At 45.0% G+C, this 27,077-nt stretch overlaps 5 protein-coding genes across 6 annotated transcripts in view; 2 read left to right on the top strand and 3 right to left on the bottom strand.

Annotated features, from left to right (window-relative positions):
* Positions 1-990: 990 nt before the first annotated feature.
* LOC306937091 (2-(3-amino-3-carboxypropyl)histidine synthase subunit 1-like) lies at positions 991-2,238 on the bottom strand (the record flags this gene model as incomplete). The annotated part of the gene is made up of 1 exon (XM_079520761.1): positions 991-2,238. One exon carries the CDS (start codon positions 2,236-2,238, stop codon positions 991-993), a length of 1,248 nt encoding a protein of 415 aa, XP_079376887.1.
* A 1,995-nt stretch (positions 2,239-4,233) lies between these two features.
* Positions 4,234-5,370, bottom strand: LOC306937090 (N-acyl-phosphatidylethanolamine-hydrolyzing phospholipase D-like; the record flags this gene model as incomplete). Its single annotated transcript, XM_079520760.1, has 1 exon — positions 4,234-5,370. The coding sequence occupies one exon, from the start codon at positions 5,368-5,370 to the stop codon at positions 4,234-4,236; it is 1,137 nt and encodes a 378-aa protein (XP_079376886.1).
* Positions 5,371-9,526: 4,156 nt separating this feature from the next.
* Positions 9,527-10,723, top strand: LOC306937089 (N-acyl-phosphatidylethanolamine-hydrolyzing phospholipase D-like; the record flags this gene model as incomplete). The annotated part of the gene is made up of 1 exon (XM_079520759.1): positions 9,527-10,723. One exon carries the CDS (start codon positions 9,527-9,529, stop codon positions 10,721-10,723), a length of 1,197 nt encoding a protein of 398 aa, XP_079376885.1.
* Positions 10,724-15,241: 4,518 nt separating this feature from the next.
* LOC306936772 (structural maintenance of chromosomes protein 3-like) lies at positions 15,242-18,886 on the top strand (the record flags this gene model as incomplete). Its single annotated transcript, XM_079520386.1, has 1 exon — positions 15,242-18,886. One exon carries the CDS (start codon positions 15,242-15,244, stop codon positions 18,884-18,886), a length of 3,645 nt encoding a protein of 1,214 aa, XP_079376512.1.
* A 1,490-nt stretch (positions 18,887-20,376) lies between these two features.
* LOC306936882 (uncharacterized protein) overlaps positions 20,377-27,077 on the bottom strand; it is an 8,531-nt gene continuing 1,830 nt past the window's right edge. Inside the window, exons 5-10 of one of the 2 annotated variants that reach the window (XM_079520534.1) lie at positions 26,836-26,885; positions 23,510-23,591; positions 23,278-23,336; positions 22,450-22,522; positions 21,556-21,648; positions 20,377-20,787 (exon numbers count right to left, since the gene is read on the bottom strand). In XM_079520534.1, coding sequence (XP_079376660.1) covers positions 20,724-20,787; positions 21,556-21,648; positions 22,450-22,522; positions 23,278-23,336; positions 23,510-23,591; positions 26,836-26,885 — 421 coding nt within the window. In that variant the 3' untranslated portion in view covers positions 20,377-20,723. Of the gene's footprint in view, positions 20,788-21,555; positions 21,649-22,449; positions 22,526-23,277; positions 23,337-23,509; positions 23,592-26,835; positions 26,886-27,077 lie in introns of both variants that reach the window. The other variant, XM_079520533.1, reaches the window with a different exon arrangement.

The following is a 27,077-nucleotide window of genomic DNA, read 5'->3' as shown; positions in this document are numbered from 1 at the left end:
AATATCCTTATTGTTAAACCACTAGAACCACAGTAGAAACATGTTAGTAGTAGGGGCACTTCGCCCAGGAGGGTGTTGTGAGAAGATGATGCAATGACAAACATTGCTAAACGGGATAACATAGCACTGTGTAGTGTGTATAATGTAGCCCCAGGACATAGGTCTGTGTCTACGTGTGTCTATGATATGTATGATCATTATGCTTGATAATATCACAGTTTAACAATATAAAACGTGTATATGTTGCACACTGACATCACTATTTTGAACACATTTTCAAAACATGTCACTTGTATATTTATAATTTCAAAGGGATGTGAAGGAATGCTTTTGTGTAACATTAAAGTGTTTACTATAGATGCTAAAGTGTTAATATTTCATACAGTATTACCTTATCCTATGCTAACATAAATGGTAATCGTTAAACGTAAATATTCAACATGTCTTGTTTTTAATTGTTTATTTAATTATTTTACAATATCTTTTGTATTATTTTCCGTGGACTGTGATTCATAACAATTAGAGGTCTGGGCAGAGCTATATACAACCACAGTTCTGGGCATGGCCATACAACAAAAAAGGAAAACATAGGACAATAAGTGGTACAACACTGTCTCTATGCTTGATATGGTAATGGTATGTACACGTATACTGTACGTGACACATTTCATTGATCACTTTGCACAGTTGTGTGAACAAGGCACCTGAGACAAAAACAGTGGTGGTGCAAATGCAAATATATACAATATATAAATATACATTATCTGATTTCCCATGACAACAACAGGAAGCAAACCAGTTCTGTGCACACTTCATAGTGGCAGGCGCGGGATGCACATGCAGATTAGACACAACAACGGACCGACATGCGGAAACAACGGTCGGATATGCGGTCGGACATGCACTGCTCCCATGCTTGCGGTTAGGGTTAGGTTAGGGTTTGAGGTAGATTGTCGGTCTAATGACAGTCGGACCAATAGTATGTCTAAACTAAAGCCTGTACCCGGCAGGGGCTGGCTCTGAGCCAGGCTTCTGGGTGCGTCTTCGGGCGGGCCGAGCTGGTTGGTTATCAGGGTGGTTAGGTGTCCATGGCCCAAGGCTTTGATTGGAGTAGAAATCCATGGGATACACCTCCTGCCAGCCCACCTGCTGCAGAGCCACCGCAGCCTCGTATGGAGACAGCAGCGGCTTGGAGAAGGCTGTGCCCCAGTCAATAGACAGACGTGGACAAGCGATCTGAACCCATGCCTCCACGTCTGGCATCAGGTCCAGCTTGCTGGGGAAAACCTCAGACAGCAACACTCGAGTGAAGGACCTGCCTGATGCCTCGAGCTTGGACTCTAGGTGCTCCAGAACTTTGGGGCTGCCCTGCCGGCCCAGGGTACCCATGATCAGGCCCCATTTCTTGGCCGAGCGTGCCTTGTTGATGGCCTGGAACCTCAAGGTCCGCATGGCGTCGTGATCATAATACTCCCTGGTGAACGCCTTACTGTATGGGTCATATCTGTAAGCGGGTATGTCTGGGTTGGCGATCATAATAGACTCCAGGTGAAACCGTCCATCTCCCAAGTAAATAATGGCATCGACGTGGCTTTCCAAGCGAGGGGAAGTGCAGCCCAGGATCTCTCCTGGTGAGAGGGGCCGACATTGGGGCACCAGCACCTCATACTCTGCTTTCAGCACGGCACTCACTGCCTGCAGCGCGGCCACAAACTGAATGGTGCTGACAAGTGCCAAAGAGCGTCTGGAAGGGAAGTTGAACTTGACCGTGTCCAGGAAGTGTGCGTTGTCCATCTGGATATCCACAAACACGTACAGCATCTTGATGCCTGCCGTGGAGTCTATGGGGATCAGGCAGCTGTGGCCATAGTGCACCATGAAGTCGGCTCCCAGGGCGCGGGCAGTGAAGTCGTCCACACAACAGGCGCCATACGTCACATCGCCCATGACGATGGTGTCCGCTTCTGTGAATCTCTCGATGATGTCGGCGATGACACACGCAAACATCTGCAGCCCCTCCGGAAGCTGCAAAGCCACTCTCTTAGTCTGGCCCTGTCTGAGCCGCCACACCGTCTTGTGGATCTCAAAGTTATAATTGGCAGGCAAGGCTCGGATGGCGTCCTGTAACTCTGGGTCTCGCAGGATCTCCTCTGGAATTTGATTGGCGACACGTTGTGGCCTTCTAACCGTGTTCTTTTTAGCAGACACAACTTGTGTTTCGCTCAGGGGTGCCGCCATGTCTTCTGAAGCATGAGCTAAAAAAGCCAGTGTCCAATCAATGGCAGGGTTGAGCTTGTGGAGTGTTCAGTGGTGCACATTATCTCCACCAAGAAGTGTGGACGTTCAATGATGTCAGTATTCCATGGCGTATCTATGACATATGACTCCATATTTGGGCAAGGTTTCTGCCTGAGTTGACGACCACTTTCTGAAGAAGTTATAATGGCTCATCTGAGTCTGAAATATGAGAAACATATATGAGAAACAGTCAAATGTTTGGTCCACAAAGCAAGCAAAGCACTGTCTCTGCCTCTCCGTCTCTCTCTCACACGCACGCGCGCACACAAACACACACACACACACACACACACACACACACACACACACACACACACACACACACACACACACACACACACACACACACACACACACACACACTGCACTATGCACACACGCACCCACATGCTTGCGACCCGTCAGCAAACACGCACACGCATGACTGTTCGCACGCACGCAGCTCGTTGAGCTGCTAATACTGCTAATACTTCTCTCAGTTGGTCTGGGGCGCAGCTCTGCGTGTTACAACAGCAGGGTGAAGTTGTGCGATTCTGTGACCTGCGTGATGGAGGCTACAGGAGGTAACTGTAACGCGACGTACCGGATGTGTCGTAAATGGCGTGCATGCGCAGGACCGGGAAAACTTCGGTCCTAGAGTTAAACGGAGTTGGCGAAAGACAGTAATAAACTGGTTAAATTGGAAAAGGGGCCTCTTTAAGACCTCCATAATGTAATGGTCAATATTGGCCTATGTGGAAATTCAGAGCCATTGGTGCAGCCAGTGAGGGGCAGCACTGAACTGATTTATGAAACGTGACTTTGTGAAAACAAATCTGACAACTCCTGATCTATAGGATCTCCCTGGCATCAAGGTATTTATGAGCGGGAAGTCAACTGAAACCTGACTTGTGACCCAACATACAGGTGTTCTTTTGGAGGGGCGCCAGCCCCAGAGCCATCTAATAGAAGAGTTACGATATTGAGGGGCAGAAACCGAACGCTCAAGCGATGTTCATGCAGCCTGAAGTTCCTTGGCTGCAACATGCAACTGTTTTAAAGTATTTTACAGTAACAACTAAAGTCTCTGCAATGTTTATCTGTCTATATAAGGCTCTTATTATTCCGCCCCCATCATGTGGGTCAATACATCATCATCATCTCAGACATCATCATACGTCATCGTCAAATACTAAATAGTGGGTGCAGCAGCAGTGTGCTTTTTCTTCTATTTTTTGCACATAAAACAAGGCTATTAAATTAGATAGTTTTGGTCATAGACATAATGAACATTTTACCTGCAAAAATAGTGAATGAAAATAGTCACTCATGTTTTTCATTCACCCTACCATCCCTACCAAAACCTATCCCAGGCTACATTGGATGCATGAAATGAAAGGTGAAAGGTTTTTGTATCTATCCTGATTTTGTCACAGGATCCTTAATTTACCAAGACAATCCCACACCTCACCAATAGGACCCCTGTGAACCCCCTTGAAAACGAGATGATTCTTCTCAAGGGGTTATTCCCAATAAAGAATTTCAACAACGGTATGGAAAATGGTACACAATATGTGTACTCCTAAGTGGTCGTGGTTGCCTCTTCCCCTCATCTCCCCATGCAGCCCATTTGGTGTGCTCGAGCCAAAAGTATCTGTGAATGTCATGTGCTTCTGGTGCCCTAAAGCACACACATACACAGCTACGTTTGGAAGTCGATTGCACCTTTATCTTTGTCTTAGTTGAGATTGCCTTCAGGCTCGTTTGCACAATCATTACTTCCTGTACAATTATTTTCGCAACAGAAAAGAGAAATACATTTTGTTCATAGGCTCAGCAATGTTGTGCCTTTCACATTACAGACACACTAATCGAATAATAATGTAACACATTCTTGCTAGTGCAATAGTCATAGTGCGATGATGACCATCCATGTGTGCATGTAACCAGGTGATGTCACCAGTGGAAGGGGCGCGCTTGTGATGATGAAAGCAGGCGCGTCTCTCCGTGGTTCAATGTGAAGAATCTGTCAGGAGGTAAATTCTTCTTCTCCAGTGCTTCCCTGAGATGGACGGGAGGGTCTAGGTAGTACTCGTTTGAAAGGATGAATGTTCCCCAGTGAATGGCCACTGAGTGTTCAGCCTGAACGTCCTCGTGGATCTGAACGGCCTCCTCTGGGTCCACATGCTGTGCACGCAACAGGTCCCTGGGCAGGTATGCTCCTATCGGGATGGCGGCGAGGTTGAAGGGTCCGAAGTGTCGTCCGATCTCCAGGAAGGAGGAGCAGTAACCAGTGTCACCAGCGAAGAAGAACCGGTGAACCGGACCCAACACTGACCAGCTCCCCCACAGAGAATTGTTGCTGTCCAGTGCGGTGCGTTGGCTCCAGTGCTGGGCAGGGGTGCAGACAAACGTGACGTCAACATGACCCGGTACGCAGTTTTCCTCCCACCAGTCAAGTTCAACGACATTCTCACAGCCCGCCTTCACCAACCAATCCTTCAGCCCCAGGGGTACGAACCAGCGCATCTCCCCTCCAAAGCGAGAGTTCAGACTGGCAACTGATCCTGCATCCAGGTGATCATAATGAGAGTGACTGATTAGAACGGCATCTATCCTGGGGAGCTGTTGGACGGTACAGGGTGGTCTGCGGTACCGCTTGGGGCCCAGAAACTGTAGTGGTGAGGCCCTCTGGCTGAACATGGGGTCAGTCAGAATATTCAACCCGTCCAGTTCCACCAGTACACAGGCATGTCCCAGCCAGGTGACTTGGAGACCTGGAGCTGTGTACTCACTGCTATTTAGGACTGATGATGGCCTTTGAACAAAATATGGAACCATCACCGGTAGCTCGGCGTCAAGTACCTCTTCACTCGTAGGCACGTTGTTGTTTAGGAACGTACCTATGTTGCTGAACAAAAGGAACAGATCAGCAAGCCAACATGGACGTGTCCACGTTGGCCAGGGGTTTGACCAGCGGCCATGTTTGTCACGACATGACTTTGTCACTTCACCTAATAGCCTCTTATCACCATCCACCTTCGCAAGCTTGTCGTCTGATCCTTTTCTGTCTGAGGGTGCCGTCTGCTCCATGAGCTCAATTCAAATTGTTAAGTTGTCTTGTGCTCCTTAGTCATATTGCCATGCTATAGGCCAGGTCGTTTCTAACAATACTATTCTCGCTCCGTTTATCTCTCTTGGGCAGTCCGGTTTTAAGCCGAGCTTCCTCGGCGCTCGTGTGATCACGGTGTTGTCACTATGGTGTCCGTTATGCCCAAATGTGGAATTCCATGATGTGAGAGTTACAACTGGGATGGAAACCCGGTTCTATTATGGAACCGATTCCGAAGTTATTGGGACACAAAATCCATAAGGTTTGGGACTCATCTCCTGGTGGCGCTATAATAGGCCAATGTGAAAAGGGTGCCATTTCTTCTTACGCCTTGTATGGCAATTGGAAGATTTGAGGCATTTTGTTCCAAAAATGTGTTTTGCAAAAATCCACTTGGTGGCGCTATAACAGGCCAATGTGAAAAGGGTGGGATATATTCCTCAACCTAGTAGGTTGGGCCAATCCTACAAACTTTGAAAGCCAATGTTAGCCACGGACGGACTCACGGACGGAGTGCAAAACATACTCTCTCCCCAAGCCTTCAGCCTGGTGGAGACCGCTACAGTTACTTAATTTAAAAAGTAACTCAGTTACTGTTCTGATTACTAAGTAATGTGTTACTGTGAAAAGTAACTTTTTAGTTGCTTAAAAATCACACCCGTGTGAAGTGAGGGGCGCTCTTGTCATCGTACAAATTTACGTCATATTTGGCGGACATTTGACCTAATTTCTCCTTTCATTGTCAATGGCAAATGAGACGTGTGGGGACAAGATTTACGTCATATTTGACCCCATTTCTCCTTGCATTGTCAATGGCAAATATTGAGACGTGTGGGGAGTCTGGGGACACGATCTGTATAGGGGCTAGCGTCCCTCAAAAAAGAGCTCCCATGCCCTTATAGCCTTTGAAAGCAACATTGCACCTTATGCACTGGTTACTGGTTACTGGTTACAATCCATATCGCCCCTAAATTATATAGATGCACTTTATCTTTGTAAAGGCTAGAAGGCTGTTTCAACCAATCAGATTGCTTCCTCGAAACGACCTGTTGTATAATGTCCATTAATATGCATCGTCCCGTCTAAATAAACAAATAAAGTAAAGTATAGTTCATTTCAGTATTTTTATTGCATTGGAGAAAAATACAATCTGTTGATCAACTTGACATGCATTTGCATCACTGAATTCTGCTAAGCAATGTGGTCTTATATTATTATGAAATGTAGTGGAACAATAGAGGGTATACGCGTGACATCATCGTACCTGGAAGTTATGCGGGAACGCCCACTGAGTGGCAAAAACTACTTTCTGGCCTTGACAGCCCATTCATCCAAACAGAAAAGTCATGTCTGATTGCATTAAACAATGTTAAACTCACCAACATTGCAGCTGTACGAAAAGCTTGAATTATCCTCTTTCTATCTGCAAAGTTTTTGTTTCATAAAAATCCACCATAGAAACGTTATGAGCTACTTTCTATCAAGAAATGCCCTGCAAGTGTCAGAATTTGGAAGTGCTTGTTTTCAATAACACAACATTTCGCTGCCTCCTGCATTATGTGACATTTTATAGAAACAGGTGGTACGCAGGACGGTTGAGTGATTTCCAACGAGCACTTCCAAACTCCAACACTCCATGCTGCTCAATATTTTGCCACTCAGTCTAGATGAGGGGGGCGTGTCCTGATGGGGAAATCATGCAAGATGGCTGCCGTGTGCATATGGTCTATAGAGTGTCGCAGTCCCGCCCCTTTCATGACGACGCCAGGCCCAGGAAATAATTCCCAATGCATTTTCCCCATAGACATTTAAAAAAGTATTTATTTAAAGACCTTTTAAGCGTCTTACAAAGCCAACTCGAGTTGTGACAAATCATGACAACAAACACAATATTTTGGACCAAACAAATAATTACAAAGAAGAAACCAAAAAATTGTCATGATTTGTCAACTCGATAGTGGACACTTTTACATGATTGACTGCCTCATCTCTAGGCAGCCAAATGGAGACTTAATAAAGGACAACTTTAGTTTTTTTCAACCAAGGTTCATGTTTTAGGTTGTTATTAGAGAAAGTAAAAGATTTTTTTTCATTTGCTGCTTTCTTTCGTTTTAGTGATTTTAGCTATTTTTGACAGGGGGGCGGGGGCATTCGAACATGGGGCTAAATATGTATTTTTTACAACATTTTATAGCGATTTTTTTTTATCTTTTTATTTACTATAGTCCTACTAGACCCCAAGAAATTACATCTGGCCACACAGGATCTACTGAACGTGAAGGGGGTGACAAACTGACATGTGGAGCCCTACAACACAGTATGGCATCCCCCTATAGTACCACCCTTCACATTCAGTTCATCCTGTGATCTTTTGTGGCCAGATGTAATTTCCTGGAGTCTAGTAGGACTATAGTAAATAATACAAAAATAAATCGCTATAAAATTTGGTACAAAAATACATATTTAGACCCATGTTCGAATGCCCCCGCCCCCCTGTCAAAAACTGCTAAAATAGCTAAAACGAAAGAAAGCAGCAAATGAAAAAAAACACTCATCTTTTACTTTCTCTAATAACAACCTAAAACATGAACCTTGGTTGAAAAAAACTAAAGTTGTCCTTTAACGATAAAACCCATAGTCTGAACAGCATAAAACCCATATTCTGAACGCCACAACGTGAAGCCGTGAGCCGGGGGAGAGGCTGCGGCACACACACTGTAGATGTCCATAAACGAGAGCTTTCTGCACCTGGCAGTTATGAGTTTATATGGTTTATAAGTCCATAGACTTGACTGCATGACAACACACAGAGCCACGTGTTGGAGTGGCTAGCACCGCTCAAAAATATTTAATCAATGAAAAGTATTTAAAAGTTCTGACAAAACTCCATTGAACCCTAAAACTGTCTGCTAAAGAAGCTAACTCCACCCCCTCTCCCCTTCTCATGCAAGTATCTGACAATATATAAAGTCACAATACCAACTTTGATGAGGCAGTATTGCTTTTTTTTTTTAAATACAGGGTTTCCTTCATTTCCTGAAAAATATTCTTTTCATTTCCTGAAAAATGAACATTTTGTAGTTAGCTGGTTTCTGCCCGACAGCAGAGATATGTTGTATTGTATAACATTGTCTGTATTATAATATTACTGATGAGTTGGAGCAACTGGACACCATTTTCTTGATTGGAATCAGTTTCCATGTTCTGGGCAGTGGTTCTCAAACTTTTGAATGTCAAGGACCCCCACATGTATTTATAGCCACTCAATATTTTGAGGCAGGGACCCCCAAACCCCCGATTTACGTTGTTAAATGTTTAAAGAGTATAAGAATCACACCTGTGTGAAGTGAGGGGTGCTCTTATCATTATACATCATCATACATCATCTCATGAACAACTTAATGTATGTATGTGATTGGTTAGCCGATTTGCTCGTCTACATATGACGTAACTTTTCCCTTCATTGTTAATGGCATTTAATGTCTCTGTTGCCACAAATTTACGTCATATTTGGCGGACATTTGACCTAATTTCTCCTTTCATTGTCAATGGCAAATATGAGACGTGTGGGGACAACATTTACGTCATATTTGGCGGACATTTGACCTAATTTCTCCTTCCATTGTCAACAGCAAATATGAGACGTGTGTGGACAACATTTACGTCATATTTGAGGCACATATGACCCAATTTCCCCTTTCATTGAACTGAATTGAACTGAATTTATGTGATTGGTTTAGCCGATTTGCTCGTCTACATATGATGTAGATTTTCCCTTCATTGTCAATGGCATTTCATATTTGTGTTGCCACAACTTTCATATTTCATATTTGGTGGACATTTTACCTAATTTCTCCTTTCATTGTCAATGCAAATATTGAGATGTGTGAGGACAAAATCTGTATAGGATAGCACCCTTCAATAAAATAATCATGGCCCCATAGTGAGAACCACTGCTTTTGGGCGGAATGACGCCATAGTGACATCACCGTGATGATGCAAGCCTCAAGGAAACTCAGCTTAAATCCGAACGAGGGGAATTTTGAGAGATACCTACCTGCCTGCACAAGAAGAAGGACCTGTAGAGCCTTAAATTCTGCTGGTAGTCACACAAACACGAGTCCTTGGCCGTAAGCAATGAGCACAGGGAGTGGACAAGACCCTCAGTCAGAAGAAAAGGATCACACGATAAGCTGGTGGAGATGGCTGTTAGGTGAAGAAGAAGAGAGTGATGAAGAGTTTGATGATATGTCTCTCTCTACAAGTCGCGGCCAGTTGGAAGACGTGACGAGGTCGAGTCGGGACAAATATGGCCGCTGGACAAACCCTTGGCCAACATTGACATCACCTTCCTACAGCACTATGCTTCGCTTCCTGCTGCTGGATAAGAACAACAGCAATGTACCAACGAGTGAAGAGGTTCTAGATGCCAAGCTACCGGTGATGGTTCCATATTTTGTCCAAAGGCCATCATCAGTACTGAATAGCAGTGAGTATTCGTCTCCAGGTCTCCAAGTCACCTGGCTGGGACATGCCTGTGTACTGGTGGAACTGGACGGGTTGAATATTCTGACTGACCCCTTTTTCAGCCAGAGGGCCTCACCACTACAGTTCCTGGGCCCCAAGCGGTACCGCGGACCACCTTGTACCATCGAACAGCTCCCCAGGATAGATGCCGTTCTAATCAGTCACTCTCATTACGACCACCTGGATGCAGGATCAGTCGCCAGTCTGAACTCTCGCTTTGGAGGGGAGTTACGCTGGTTTGTACCCCTGGGGCTGAAGGATTGGTTGGTGAAGGCCGGGTGTGAGGATGTCGTTGAACTTGACTGGTGGGAGGAGAACTGTGTACCTGGTCACGATGACATCACGTTTGTCTGCACCCCTGCCCAGCACTGGAGCAAGCGTACCGTACTGGACAGCAACATGTCTCTGTGGGGGAGCTGGTCAGTGTTGGGCCCGGTTCACCGGTTCTTCTTCGCTGGTGATACTGGTTACTGCCCCTCCTTCCTGGAGATCGGACGATACTTTGGACCCTTCAACCTTGCCGCCATCCCGATAGGATCCTACCTGCCCAGGGACGTGTTGTGTGCAGAGCATGTGGACCCAGAGGAGGCTGTTCAGATCCACGAGGACGTTCAGGCCGAACACTCGGTGGCCATTCACTGGGGAACGCTCCACACCCTCTTTGCATGCGAGCACTACCTGGACCCTCCTCTCCGTCTCAAAGAGGCATTGGAGAAGAAGAACTTATCTCCTGACAGATTCTTCACATTGAACCACGGAGAGACACGCCTGCTTTCATCATCACGAGCACGCAACTTCCAATGGTGACATCACACGGGCTACCTCGGGGCAGGGAACAAGATGGCTGCAATAGTCTGAGCGTCGCGTGTGTGGAAGATCTCGGCCTGCAAACTTCTAATTTGGTCCTGTTGAAATGCTTTTGTCAGTAAATGCCTATGTACTGTATTATAAAAGTTTTTTTTTTAAATCATGAATCATCTCTAATCAGCTGCTCTATCGCAATGGGACAAGCCGAGGTCTCCCTACAAACAATCTGGGAAGCCATTCAGGGGATAACATATTTCCTGGCGGAGACCATTCAAACTATTCAAACTATGTTCATTGATCTTTGTCTACAATGTCTGACAATGTCTGAAGTTCTAATGAAGATACCATTGATGATCTGACAAAACGTGTGCAAACATTGAAATGGAAAATGCCAACCTGAAGCATAAACTTGATGTTGAGAACAGAAGTCGGTCATTAAACCTGTTTTATTAATGTTCCAGAATATGATTTCAAGAAAGATATCTATTGTTAACAGTAGGTCCTACTGTGCTTACTATTCCAAAATGTCCATTCTCCCACCTTCAGCTCCAGAACCAGATCTGCAGATCAGTTCATACATTTTCAACTAAAGGATTCTTCACCCCATGGCCAGGTAAAGGAAGGAGCTCGCTTATAGCGTCTGAATCCATGAATCGTTCCTGATTACGGTCCCGGTTTCATTGTTTGATCAACAAATGCTGGAAGTTTGATGATGCCAAAAAGAAACGGCAGCTTGCTATTAAATATTCTTTGTTGTATCCCTGTAAACTAAGTGGTGGGAAGGCAAAACTGTTCCACTGCCCCAAGGAAGCCGGGACATTTATCCCTTGTCTTAATTTTAGTTTTATTGATTGGTAAGTGCTTCTTTTTGAGACGAATTATAGAGTATGCTTTCATGATCTATATTATATACATTTTTTGATATTCCATATTCTTTATTGATTTGTATTAAGCAGGGTCCTTTCTTCATGCCCATTTATATAATGTTACAGTCTGATTCTGTGGCCACTTATCTTTTAGTGATATTTTAGTTAACCTGCCACTTATTTAATTTTATTTCTTGTGTGCATGACTGTGTCTGTGCATGTGCGCGTGGATATGCTATTTGTCTTTGTCCTGCTCTCGCGCTGCCCGTGCAACACCATCTCACTAACCGTTTTTTGACTTGTTTTTAGTTTCTATTTTTGAGGGGATAGCGCTCCTCCAACGCCTGGCTGTGTGTGTTCCACCCTTCATGTCAAGTGTGTGGCCATGTCCGGCTTTTGCTCCGTACAAACTTCCAAGTCAATGGCAAATGATGTCAGTTTTATTTTTCTAACTACATTTTGGATTATGTCCTTCTTCAGACCAGTATTATTACTATCTCTGAGACATCTCTGAAATTACTCAGGAAAATATCCTTTTGTATCATTACGCATCAAGCTGACAGGGATCCTAATGATCTTGTTTAAATCTTTCTCCTGTACATGTAGTTCCTGCCAGTTCAGTTTAGATTGTCTTTTCATTAGTGTTGGTGTCAACGCCATTGCACTTGTTAATACTATTATATTATCATTGTATCTTCTGTGAAAAAAAACAGCTAACAATTGTCTAAATCTATGGGTCGATCCACGGAAGTGTATTTTGTCAACTAACTATTAATTATTTTGAATTATTCTTCCATAACAACTGGCTTGGTCATTCCTCCCCCAATGACAAACTGTAAGTGTAAACCTTAGAGTGGATTAAGGCGTTGTATTTACTGTATTCACCTATTGAGCAGAAGACAATTAAGTAACCTCTCGGTACACGTGTATGCCACTTGTCCTTGTGAAGCTATTTAGACGAGTTTTCTTTACCCTTCAGTGATAACACAGCTTGGTAACACACATATTAACATAGAAACATGTGTTGGTAACACACTGTATATATATATTTTTGAATCCTCCTTTCTCTGTCCTTAAGTGTCAGTGACTGGTGTGGTGATTCTTTCCAGTTGGAAAGCCACGTATAATTCATATTCTAAGTGTATGGCCAATCTACAAATCTGTATACAATGTGTGCTTGTAGGTTCCCAAAGTGGGGTCCGGGGACCCCAGGGGTCCTTGAGGGAGTTCCAGGGGGTCCCCAGCAAAATGATAGTTATAGGAACTAAATGGACCCTCAGAGTGTACAAATGTCCATTTGGTTCCATTTGTACACTGTCAGAGTTAAATTAACATTGATTTTACAGAAATGCCATTAGATGGGGGTCCTTATAGACTAATGCATGTCAAACTGGGGGTCCTTGAAATTAAAATGGTTGAGAATAACTGCTAGAGCTGTAAAAAATATTCTCTTATGGGTGTCCCTGAAATACCTTTTCTAATGGCGGTCCGTGGGCTAATGAGTGTCAATTTGGGGGTCCTAGATCACCTATTTTTGTGTCAAACACTGTTGTGTGATGGGAGTAACACTTTGATTGGGTGTCTAATCAATTTAATTTCTCTCTCTCAAGTGGCCCGGGTCCTCCAGCACCATCGCTATATCTGCTGATCCTGCCCTGCACAAACTAGCCAAACCGAGGTACAAGACATACAGTAGGATTGTCCTGTCCCTTCTAATATACTGTTAAACTAAACGTATGTACTGTAGACTCTTGTCTGTAACAGTTTGATTGGGTGTCTAATCAAATTCTCTCCCTCTCCCTCTCTCTCAACAGTTGGTGGCATAGGACGCCTCACTCAACACTGCTATATCTGCTGATCCTGCCCTGCGCAGACTAGCCAAACCGAGGTACAAGACATACAGTAGGATTGTCCTGTCCCTTCTAATATAGCCTACTGTTACACTAAACTTATGTAGACTCTTGTCTGTAACAGTTTGATTGGGTGTCTAATTAAATTCTCTCCCTCTCTCTCTCAACAGTTGGTGGCACAGGACGCCCCACTCAACACCATGTCTGGGCAGGACTCACGGGCAGCAGCCCGCCGCCACCGCAGAGGAGCGGTCCCCGTGGCTCAGAAGTTGTGCACCACGGCAGGCTGTGGCAAGTTGATGTCAGGCATGGACCCACACAGTGTATGTGTGTATTGCCTGGGCCCGCAACACGCTAACGAGGCCATGGAAACATTCCGTGTGAGTTGTGTCGCCGGTTGGACTATTTTATGAGAAAAAACGGCAAAAACACTCGGACTAGGCCTCTACCCGGACTGATGGGGCGGCAGACACTGGGACCAACACCGGGGGCCCGCTCCGGTCGGGTCGCTCACCCCCCAGGTCCCCCTGGCCGAGCCGCGGCCCCCTACCCGGCTTCCCCAGTGGCGACTACTCACTCCTGGGGGCCAGGCCACGCTCACCCTGCTTTCCCACATCGGGGACATCGGGGATCCTCAACGAGGCCACGGAGGCCCGCCAACCATCGCAGAACCTAACCTCCCTTAAAATCACCAAAGTGCTGTACAGGTTAAAATACAATTGAAATAGAAACAAAAACAAAACATCTGTAAAGGAAGATCGTGGACTACCAGGCTCAGCTGTTGCTAAAGACCAGAAAGAAGGGATTTTAGTATTTAATACAGATTGACAAAATAATATCCATTGACTGGGCAGCTCTGATGTGTGAGATATTTCAAAGCCTGGGGGCAGAGGCTCTGGAACAGCTTGCCCCTAGTGGGAGGCCATCTCAATAGAGTTTAAGCCGGTTGCAGAGCAAGCCGGCTCCACTGTTGAGGACTGGGGAGTGGGGACTGATGCAGAGTGATCTAATCATGCACTAGAGTGGTCTACTGATGCAGTAGAGTGGTCTAAACATGCACTAGAGTGGTCTACTGATGCAGAGTGATCTAATCATGCACTAGAGTGGTCTACTGATGCAGTAGAGTGGTCTAATCATGCACTAGAGTGGTCTACTGATCCACTCGAGTGGTCTACTGATGCACTAGAGTGGTCTACTGATGCACTAGAGTGGTCTATTGATGCAGTAGAGTGGTCTACTGATGCACTAGAGTGGTCTAAACATGCACTAGATTGGTCTAAACATGCACTAGAGGGGTCTACTGATGCATTTGAGTGGTCTAAACATGCACTAGAGTGGTCCACTGGTGCAGTAGAGAGGTCTACTGATGCAGTAGAGTGGTCTAAACATGCACTAGAGTGGTCCACTGGTGCAGTAGAGTGGTCTACTAATACAGTAGAGTGGTCTACTGATGCAGTAGAGCGGTCTACTGATGCAGTAGAGTGGTCTACTGATGCACTAGAGTGGTCTAAACATGCATTGAGTGGTCTACAGATGTACTTTCACCCAGTGTGCATATGGTCAATTGGGAATAAAATTGGGCTTAGGCTTGAAAAGGTTGGTTACCACTGTCCTGCATGATATACCATTTGTAAGAGAGAGGCTGAAACTGCACCCACATTTGGAGATGATTGACGTCATCATTGTGACATCATTAATATGCAATACAAGTCATAACTGTTGAGTGGAAGGAGCATTCAATTCCCATCAAGAGGGGAGTTTATCTCCAAGCCGCATTAGGTAAGGTTCCCAGTTAAACCACCATGCACATCAAACAGGTCATCATCCAGGGGTTCCGGAGTTACAAGGACGAAACCATCGTAGACCCGTTTAGTCCAAAGAATAACGTAATTGTCGGACGAAATGGGTCTGGAAAAAGTAATTTTTTCTATGCCATTCAGTTTGTGCTCAGTGATGACTTCAACAACCTTAGCACTGAGCGCCGTCTGGCCCTGCTTCATGACGGAACCGGGCCTCGTGTTACTTTGGCCTTTGTAGAGATTATATTTGACAATTCTGACAACAGGCTGCCGATCGACAAAAAGGAGGTGTCCCTCCGCCGTGAAATCAGTGCCAAGAAGGACCAGTATGTCTTAGACAAAAAGACCGTGACTAAGACTGACGTCATGAATCTGTTGGAAAGTGCTGGCTTCTCTCGCAGTAACCCATACTACATTGTTAAACAGGGAAAGATTAACCAAATGGCCACAGCTCCTGATTCTCAGCGTCTGAAACTGCTGAGAGAGGTGGCAGGGACCAGGGTTTATGATGAACGGAAAGAGGAGAGCATTACCCTCATACAGGAGACGGAGGGTAAACGAGAGAAGATCAGTGAGGTGCTCAAGTATATTGAGGACCGTCTGCACACCCTTGAGGATGAGAAGGAGGAGCTGGCTCAGTACCAGAAGTGGGACAAGAAGAGGAGGGCCCTAGAGTACACCATCTACAACCAGGAGCTGAACGAGACCTGTGCCAAACTGGATGAGTTGTCTACAAAGAGAGAGACCTGTGGCAACAAATCCAGACAGCTGTGTGACGCTCAGCAGGATGCCAGGGACAAAGTGGAGGAGATGGAGTGCATTGTGCGAGAGCTAAAATCTAAGATCTCTGCCATGCAGGAGGAGAGAGAGCAACTGTCGGCCGAACACCAGGAGCAGATCAAACAGAGGACCAAGCTGGAGCTGAAGACCAAGGATCTGCAGGATGAGCTGGCAGGGAACAGTGAACAGAGGGAACATCTGCTGAAGGAGCATCAGAAGCTGCTGGAGATGATTGAGGAGAAGCAGAAGGAGATGCAGGAGACGGAGCCCAAGTTCAACATGGTGAAGGAGAAAGATGAGCGTGGCATTGGCAGACTGGCCCAGGCCACACATGAGAGAAGTGATCTGTACGCCAAGCAGGGTCGAGGCAGCCAGTTCACCTCCAAGGAGGAGAGAGACAAGTGGATCGAGGAGGAGCTGAAATCCCTCGACCAGTCCATCAACGACAAAAAGAGGCAGATCACTGCCATCCACACAGATCTAGAAGACACTGAGACCAACAAGGAGAAGAACATGGAGCAGTACAATAAACTTAATCAAGATCTCGGCGAAGTCAAGACTCGCCTTGAAGAGCTCAATCAAAATTTTAATGAAGTTAAGAAGAGGAAAGATGAGTTGCAAAGTGAAATAAACTACCTATGGCGTGAGGAGAACACGGAGCAGCAGGCCCTGGCAGACAAACGGGAGGACCTGGAAAAGAAAAAGCAGCTCTTAAGAGCATCCACTGGCAAGGCTATTATGAATGGTATTGACAGCATCAACAAAGTTCTGGAGCATTTCCACCAGAAGGGCATAAACCAGCATGTCATCAATGGCTACCACGGCATTGTCATGAACAATTTTGAGTGTGAGCCTGCTTTTTATACCTGCGTGGAGGTGACTGCTGGTACTAGGTTGTTTTACCACATTGTAGAGACCGACGAGGTGAGCACCAAAATCCTCATGGAGTTTAACAAGATGAACCTACCTGGAGAGGTCACCTTCCTGCCCCTCAGCAAGCTGGCTGTTAGGGACATGGCCTACCCCGAGACCAACGACGCCATTCCTATGATCAGCAAGCTCCGCTACAGTGAAAGTTTTGACAAGGCCTTAAAGCATGTGTTTGGGAAGACACTGATCTGTCGCAGCATGGAGGTTTCCACACAGCTAGCCAGAGCCCTCGCTATGGATTGTATTACTCTGGAGGGCGATCAGGTGAGCCACCGTGGAGTTCTAACAGGAGGCTATTACGACACCAGGAAGTCCCGCCTGGAGCTACAGAAGGACATGAGGAAGACAGAGGAGGACCTGGGCGAGCTGGAGGTCAAGCTGAACGAGAACCTTCACAAGAACATTGAACGTGTCAACAATGAGAATGACCAGCTGACGAACCAGATGCAGCAGTTTAAGACACAGCAGAAGACGTTCAGAGCCTCCCGAGACAGCATCATATCGGAGATGAAGATGCTCAAAGAGAAGAGGCAGCAGTCTGAGAAGAACTTCATGCCCAAGCAACACAGTCTGCAGAGTCTGGAGTCCAGCCTGCATGCTATGGAGTCAACCAGGGAGTCACTGAAGACTGAGCTGGGGACAGACCTCCTCACTCAGCTCAGTCTGGAGGACCAGAGGCGTGTTGATGACCTCACTGATGAAATTCGTCAGATCCAACAGGACAACAGGCAGCTTCTGAATGAGAGGATTAGATTGGAGGGCATCATGACCAGGGCGGAGTCCCATCTCAATGAGAACCTACGGAAACGCCTTGACCAAGTTGAACAGGAGTTGAACGAGCTGCAAGAGACTGAGGGAGAAACAGTGCTCACAGCCACAACCTCTGAGCTGGACATCATTGACAAACGTGTCAAAGACGCATTGGCACGGTCAGAAGATCTGGACGGTCTGATTGATAAAACGGAAGCTGAGATCAAGACCCACGTGACGAGCGTGGATCGCTGGAAGAACATTGAGAAAGAGCAGAATGATGCCGTCAACAATGACACCAAGGAGCTGGAGAAGATGACCAACCGACAGGGCATGCTTCTCAAAAAGAAAGAGGAGTGCACAAAGAAGATCAGAGAGCTTGGCTCGCTGCCACAGGAAGCCTCTGATAATTACCATACCCTGACACTCAAACAGTTGTTCCGTTCATTGGAGCAGTGCAATACGGAGCTGAGGAAGTACAGCCACGTGAACAAGAAAGCCCTGGACCAATTTGTCAAGTTCTCAGAGCAGAAGGAAAAGCTGATCAAGCGTCAGGAGGAGCTTGACCGCGGCTACAAGTCCATCATGGAGCTGATGAACGTCCTGGAGCTGCGCAAGTACGAGGCCATCCAGCTCACCTTCAATCAGGTGTCTAAGAACTTCAGTGAGGTGTTCCAGAAGCTGGTGCCTGGAGGCAAAGCTGCATTAGTCATGAAGAAGGACGACTCGGAGGGAAGCCAGTCCCAGGATGAGAATGAATGTGGTGCTGATGGCGAGTGGGACTCAAGCAATGGCCCCTCGGTGGACCGGTTCATGGGAGTCGGCATCAAGGTGTCGTTCACAGGGGAGAAGGGTGAGATGAGAGAGATGCAGCAGCTCTCTGGTGGTCAGAAGTCCCTGGTGGCCTTGACTCTCATCTTCGCCATTCAGAAGTGTGACCCTGCCCCCTTCTACTTGTTTGATGAGATCGATCAGGCCCTCGACGCCCAGCACAGGAAGGCCGTCTCAGATATGATTGTGGAACTGGCAGGCCGCGCCCAGTTTATCACCACCACCTTTAGGCCCGAGCTGCTGGAATCGGCCCATAAGTTCTATGGAGTCAAGTTCAGAAACAAGGTGAGTCACATCGATGTGATCTCGGCAGAGCAGGCCAAAGATTTTGTGGAGGATGACACCACGCATGGTTAACAGTAGTTTCTCACCGTCTGGTCCAGGGCTAGAATGTACGGGCCAAACTGTACCAATATGGGTCTGTAACAGAACCGTACACAGCTAGGTGGCTGCACCCTCAATTTGTCTGTGACAAAACAGGGAGTTCTGTACTGTTTTTGTCCTCTGAAGGCGAGGTGAAGGGCTGCGTAACCCCCGGGAACACACAGAAAAAATAGAATCACGCACGGAGCTTATGCACAACCTGAGCACCGCAGCTGGGTTCCATTGATTATAGTGGCAGCGTACCATTGCGGAGCCAATTCCGTCCCCAGTGTAGCCCTTGGCCTTAACTTTTTTTTAAATATTTGGGATCCCAATCTACACTTTAAAATGCTCTGTTAGTTTAACTGTATACTGTAAATGGAACCACGTTCACCCCGTTCCCGGCTCACCGCTGTCCTGTTATTCTTCCGAATAAGTCGGTCCGGTATCAAAGTCATGGCTTTCATGGGGACGGGATGGGACTCCTGCTTCTTGGTTGCTAACTGCAAGGAAATGGTGGAGGACACACCAACTTTTGAAGTATGTGGTATTGCAAAAAGAAAAGAAAAGACGGAACATATTATACGAGTACTTCTTCCACCACTTGTCCTGCCCTGTTGTCTTCCAATATCAAATTAAAGTTAACCACTTGAACCGGCTTCACTATTTCTGGGAGGAATTTTAGCCTACGTACAGTGGAATGAAGAGGTGTAAATTAAGTGCGTAATGAGAGCGTATTAATCAGTCTACCAAAGGTTGCGTAATGGCTTAATTTGTGCGGATCGCGGCGGGAGCTCATTTCGCCTCTTTCCCAAGCGAATCGCCTGGTGTCGCCTGGTATAATTGAACATCCATGCCCATTCCACGCCATATAAGGCAACAGGAAATATATTTCCTCTGGTGAAAAACGTCATCACATTCCTGCAAAATGCACAGATCTACGAGCTTACAGCTGTGAACGTGGTGGTCCGCGATGCACCGCACTGCATGAACTGGTATGGTAGATCAGCTTATTTTTTACAGGAGAGTCTCTCGCAATGTCAACTGACTAAACGTTAAAAAAGTATAGGCTACTCACATAACGCAACTCTAGTTAATTTATTGATTTAAGTAGCCTATGTAGTAAAGTATAGCTCTAACATGTCACCCCTCTATTTCCACCAGCTTCCTGGAGGATTTGATCTACAGAAAGCATTCCCAAACAAATTCCACCATTCAACCTTTATTTATATCCTGGAGAGATCATTGAGGGAGAGTGGGAGACCCTCATTTACAAATTACAATGATGCCGAAATTACACACATAAACAACACACAAGCACAACAAAGAAAAACAATGATGTCAACAACAATCAGAACAGTTGCATGTTGACAGCAAGCAGTTATAACAGTTGCATATAGGTAATAATGCACACTGTACGGACAGCATGGTTAAGTTTTGGCCAACTATGCTAAAGGCTATAGGGTATTCAAATACAAATAAAACAACACAGGCATACAAGACAAGCAAAATGTCTGGTAAAATGTCTGGTACAGTTTCCTCAGAGCTTTTCAGTTCAAGTGGCAACACATGTGTCCACAGTCCACTTTTAAGATTAACATATTATTACTTATGTCGCCCTCTCGTTTGCAAGGTGTCTGTGGCATATTTGAACTCATATTGATACAAATTGTTTTGACTGTTCAATATTGCGTGCAGCCATTACTCTCGACATTTACGCAACAACTCTCCTCATCCTGTTGTCCCTTCACAATGAAGTATCTGCCCTTTACCTCCCAATGATCAGATAATGATGCAAGACAATCCTTTATTACAGTATAATGAAACATCTTCACATCTCCTTCTTGTTCTTCTTCTTCTTCAAAGTTAATTTCTTCAATCCACCATTGTCAACACTGGGTGAGAAGGAGAGACAAAGTCAGTCTTGCATAGTGTTGCAGTCGGGCTTTGGCATAAGAGCAGTGGCATAATTTACCTAGGGTTGCTGGGTTATGTAAACCCATACGCAGGGTTTCACCACAATTTTTGTAATCATAGATTATTCTTTACTGTTTTACATTTACCGGTAGTTTATTTATTTGTATTCTTTTTTTTAACAAAATTTAACGCTGAGGTGCCCACAAGGTTTAGGTTCTGTAAAGGGAGTTTTTTGGTCTCACTATTCGTAAGCAGCGGAAAGCATCGGAAGCAGGACACAGCATCAAGATTCAGGCATCGTCATCATTCTTTATTCATTGTTGTCAGTAGGTCCTCAGTACAGCAGAATGGCAACATGACTGCGCCTCCGTTCTCCCCCAGTTCCCCTCCTCAATGAATTCACTCCCCTTTATTTACCAGCAAAATCCCATTTACAGTAGCAAATAGACAGTCAGTAACAGGTGGTTTATTCAACATCTCCTTTCATGGTTGGAGTTCAGCAAGCAGGAAACAACCTAATCTGAGAACAACACCCAAAATAGGTCATAGTAACACCTTTGCCAGTGGGGCTTGGAGCCTTCAGCTGTCAGATTGACAGCTGCATGAATTAGACTGAGCACATTGGTGAGCAAAGAGACTTAATGGAAGGAAGATACTATACACAATAATGAATGTAAGACAAAGTAAGTTGGCATTCTAAAATTGCCATTACAGTTCCCACTGGACCAGTATCCGTCTCTCCATACCTGAGTGACTTGAACATTTTTCCAAGAGAGTTGGGCTTCACTTCGGAGTCTCCTGGGGCTTTGCTGTCCGGATCAGATGCTGCATGGTCAACACTGGGTGAGAAGGAAATACAAAGTCAGTCTTGCATTGGGCAGAACCTTGTTTCTCCATAGTTCAACAGGAGTAGACAGTAAAGGACCACCTATCTTCATCTCCATGATCATGATAAAACAGCACAGTTTTTGAAGGGCGCTAGCCCCTCCTATATCCAGCTTTTGGTGTTTGTCACAAACTTTGTCCTACACAAACATTAAATTCACATTGACAATGAATGGATAATTTTACGTTGGGTCTATTTTACGTCATGATGATATACGATGATAAGAGCGCCCCTCATCACAGTGTGATATTTTTCTACTCAGTCTGTGTCTCATAGATTAGGGATATATATATATATATATATATATATATATATCCCTAATCCCCCATAATAAATTAAATGAACAAAGTGTATCCTGAATCTTTCCCTACAATAAAAATCCCTATTTTTCCCATAAAATAAACCTCACTTCTACTACCTATTCCATATCACGAGTAAACAATTACTACTACATTTCTATAAAGGAAATGTCATATTATTTGATTATTATTAGGGCTGTCAAAATAACTGAGTTAATTCAATTGTGATATTTGAACCATGATATTGGGCTCATGTATACACTATGTTTTAATGGTAATTACAGAGACGTTTTAACTTAAATCATTACAAAACAGGGAAATAATGTGAAATTATTAGATGTTAATGTTTTTATTTTCAAGGCATTATTTTCACTTTTCACGTTTGATAGGTACTTCGGGCCACCAGGCCATTTATATTGTCAAACGACATTCAACTTGTTATGCTCTTTCCACACCTGAGACTCCTGAGCAGTTTTCCACCAAGGCTGAGCTTCACTTTTGGGGGATTACGGTCCGGATCCAACGCGTCTGCTGATAAAAATGGAATTAACAGTAAGGTTTACAGTACAATTCTAATGACAATTAATCACAATCACTTGACTTCATTAAGAAGTGCCGTGGGTTGACCGTGCCACTGGACTCCGCCGTCTGATAACACTACACAGGACGCTTGATTCATGCTCTCTAGTCTTTGATTGTCTTTCAATAAAACGTATGTATGTATGTATGTATGTATGTATGTATGTATGTATGTATGTATGTATGTATGTATGTATGTATGTATGTATGTATGTATGTATGTATGTATGTATGTATGTTGGGGTTAGAACGGTGTCCCTGATTGGCCGAGTGACAACACGACATATACGTGGCCGATTGAGATATGTATGTATGTCGATGTTCTCCACCGGCTAATAAAGTGCCATTATTGTTGGTGACGTAACTAATCTATGTTTCAAAGTTATATATAGGAAACTTAACATTATAGTGGACATCTTGGTTAATAGCACTCAACAGATTTAAACCATAAATTATAATGTGTAGTAGACCCATAGACTGTAAAGAGTAGACCCTGTTGCAAAGTGCTCGCGCACAAGTAGGCCATTCATGGTCAACTTTTGTGCAAAGCGCAAGTTGGCAGCTCGACAGACTGCATTTCTAATTTAAAATGTTTCACAGAATCAAAGAACATTTATTTAATATTATGAATGCATGATCTCCAAAAGCACACAGAAATGAGTGCTTACGCACAGGCCGTAGAAGAGGAGAGAATTTAAACTCACCACATTCCTCGTTCTTCGCCAGTAGAGGATGCACCCAGGAGGTGGTCTTGGTGATGTGACTGGAGTGAATAAAACAAAAGAACAACACCTACACTGTGAAATGCTTGACATGACAGTCAAAGACAAGATAATATGTAATCATAATGGTTTGTTCCCCCCCACCCTCTCTCTCTCTCTCTGTCTGTGTGTGTGTGTGTGTGAGTGAGTGAGTGAGTGTGTGCGTGCATCTTACTTTATGTAGTAAATGACTCCCTTGTCAGAGTAGGTCTTGCCCCAGTTCTCAGGCAGAGTGAGCTCCACCTCTGTTGAGGTCTCTGTGGAGGAAGCTCAATTTGTATTAGCTATAGACTTTTGTCCAACACGCACCCTTTTTTTCCCCCAAAAAACGTTAAGTTAAGGCCGTCAGATGACACACGCAGACTGCATTTTGCTGTGTGACCCTGAGAACGTTGAGTATAGCCTACTACCCGTGCTCTAGACTCTGTGATGGTGCGCAGGTACTTAGCTTCACCCCAGTGCCACTTCACCCCAGTGCCACTTGAGCACCCAATCATCTCCTGGCGAGAGGTGACAAAGCATAGAAACACCAAACCACAGCCCGGTGCTAAATATTTAGTGAAGCACACACGCACGCATGTATAAATGTTTTCATAGCTAGGCCAATAACAACTTAATGTTGTCGCTGTCTGGCAGAAACCAGCTACCTACATTTTTCAGTAGAGATCAGGATTACTGCATGTTTTTTGTGAGGATACCTAGAACTCTTTAAAGCTTAAACACGGGCACGGTGGCACAGTCGGTATAGTGCTGTCGCCTCACAGTAGAAGGTCCTGGGTTCGATTCCCGCTGGGGACGCTGTGGGCGCTGGGGGTGTGTTCTCTTCTCCGCGTCATCAGTGCCCATACTCGAGGCGGTGTTGGCGAAAGGGAGTTTGCATGTTCTCCCCATGTCCCCTAGGGTAGGTATCCTCACAAAAACATGCAGTAATCCTGGTCTCTAAACAACCTCCCCCTGGCCAGCCGGGGCGCCTGATGGAGGAGAATGGAACTGGTCGTAATAACGTGTTCCTTCCACTCGCTACGTCCGGCTGGGGAAACTCCCCCTGTCAGGTGAAAAGAAGCAGCTTGGACTCCTCATGCATAGAAGGAAGCATGAGGTCAGTCCGCTGCCCCCCCAGGTTGGCAGAGGAAGTGTAGCGCACAGGATTACATAGATAATTGACACTGTGTGAAAAAATGGGTTGAAAAATCGTGGGATAATTTTTGTTTTTTTAAAGCTTAAACTCACTGTCTCCCTCGTTCTTCATCAGTAGAGGATGCACCCAGGATGTGGTTTTGGTGATGTGACTGGAATGGATTGAACAAAAAGAACAGCTGCACTGTAAAATACTCAAGTTACAAATGGTTAAATTCACAAAGGATTTTATTGTGTAAAGATACAGGACAGATTAAAACAAGATACAGTGATATCAATGGTGTTTGTGTGCGTGTGTGCGTGCAGGGGGACACGTTAATCCCATGGTAGCCTATGTAGGCTACCAACAGTCCGACATGCGTTGCCGGTTAAGACACATGCGTTGCCAGTTAAGACTCACGGCCAAGCTACACCAGGCTTTTCAGTGCGCGTTTACGTAAATACGCACAACACGCGCACGCGCAAATCTAGGTCCAGTCCTATTTTAAGTACGCGGGGTTCGCGTTTTAGGGTAAACGTATTGTGCGCGAAAAGCCTGGTGTAGCTTGGCCGTCAGCCGTGTCTCCCGACATGCGTTGCCGGTTAAGAGACTTGTGTGGCCGGTAAGGACGCAACTGTGGCTTTCCGCTTGCATTTAGGATTAGGGTTTGGGGTAGGACGTCGGACCAAAGTAGTGTCGGACTGTTAGTATGTCGGACCAAAGATATGCGTGCGTGCGTGCGTGCGTGCGTGCGTGCGTGCGTGCGTGCGTGCGTGCGAGAGAGGGGGAGAAAAGCCAAATGACCACCAAAAACAGTCTCTCTCTCTCTCTCTCTCTCTCTAACTCTCTCTCTCCTTACTTTACATAGTAAATGACTCCCTTGTCATTATAGGCCTTCCCCCAGTTGTCAGGCAGAGGGCGGAGTTGCTCCTCTATTGAGAGTTGTCGGTTTAGGGGATCTGTAGAGTGTCAAAGAGAGAGAGCACATCTTTGAGTTTGGATAGACTTTTGACCAGCACAGCACCTCATTCATATTTGTCAATCAGTGCAATCTCCTTGAGGATATTGCAAGTGGGCCCCCAAATAATTACCAAAACACTGAGAATTGAATTGACTGATAATGGCAATATTAAAACATACAAAAATGGCAGACTATAGTTATCATGAATGCTAACTTATGAATGATATTTATCATTCAAATACAAAATAATTTTCTGAGGCTTAAGTGGTCGGATTCCCTGGACCAGAAAAGGCTGGGAACCACTGCTTATAGCCAATGGCAAAATATGCAAACTATGACACCATGACCAGATCCACGAAGCATGTGTCTGAGTTGAATCGTCATTTTCTTTTTTTCTTTGTTTTTTTTACGTTGCCACATTAAGCCAGAGGCACTGTGGCATTAACCTGACTCCGCCAGATGGGGCAGCAGAGAGTACAGTGTACTCTCTGCTGCCCCATCTGGCGGGGCTGTGGCGGGGCTGTGGCATTGTAGATCACTGTATCCCTCACACTGGGTCGGGTCATTGTTTAACTATAGCTAGTAGATCACTGTATCCCTAACACTGGGTCGGGTCATTGTTTAACTATAGCTAGTAGATCACTGTATCCCTAACACTGGGTTGGGACTCGGGACCCATTTTGGGGTCACAGACACACTTTTATGGCTGTCTTTATTTTTTGTTTCCTACATTTTGTTTTTAAGTATGATTACTTATTACGTATTATTACATTATCAAAAACATTCCCAAAAAAGCATTTTCAGGAATTAAAAACTAAATTCAATGATGTCCTCAGTAATTCCATGAAGATAATAAAAGAAAAAAACAAATACATTCCACAAATTTGAAAACAAATGTTTAAGAAGTAGTGAAAGTGGCCGATCTACAAGCTCACAATGTGGCGCAAAGCGATGTGTTGTGAGCTTGTAGATCTGCTATTTTCACTAGTTTGGGTCCCAGGCAAACGTCAAATTTCTTTTTTGGGTCTTGAGCTAAAACATTTGGTAACCACTAGATCCCATAAGCTGGATGGACAGGCGAGATGAATTGGCTAGCTCCACTCCAGAGATTTGTGTATCTCATAACCTGGAGGGACAACTAATCTGTGATCTGCGGTTACAAAGTTATATACAAAATAAATCCTATACCAATTCCATTTCCCCACTCTATTTCCCATTCCCAGTTTGTCATTATGTAATGCCAGCGCCACAATTCCAAAGCCCGCTCAGGTACATTTTGTTGGTGGGTAGATCTTGTTGAACTGAACATTTTCAAAGTAGGCCTATAGGCTATAGCTCTCAAGTTAAAAAAAATAAAAAAAAGGATGTATGTAAATGTATTAAGACATTGACTTTGCTGATTGACTTTGAAGTTCAAACTCACTGTCTTCCTCCTTCTTCGGACGTACCCAGGATGTGGTCTTGGTGATGTGACTGGAGTGGATTGAACAGAACAGCTTCACTGTCAAATGCTGAGTGTTGCACTTACAGATATACATTAACACAGCATGACAGTGACACTGTAGATCAGGTCAATACATGACATAGCCTATACAAGATATTTGTGATATGTAATCATCAATCAATCAATCATGTGTGTGTGTGTGTGTGTGTGTGTGTGTGTGT

This window comes from Electrona antarctica, assembly GCF_951216825.1.
Source record: "Electrona antarctica genome assembly, chromosome: 14".
NCBI lineage: Eukaryota > Metazoa > Chordata > Actinopteri > Myctophiformes > Myctophidae > Electrona > Electrona antarctica.
This window is presented reverse-complemented; position numbering and strand designations above follow the sequence as displayed.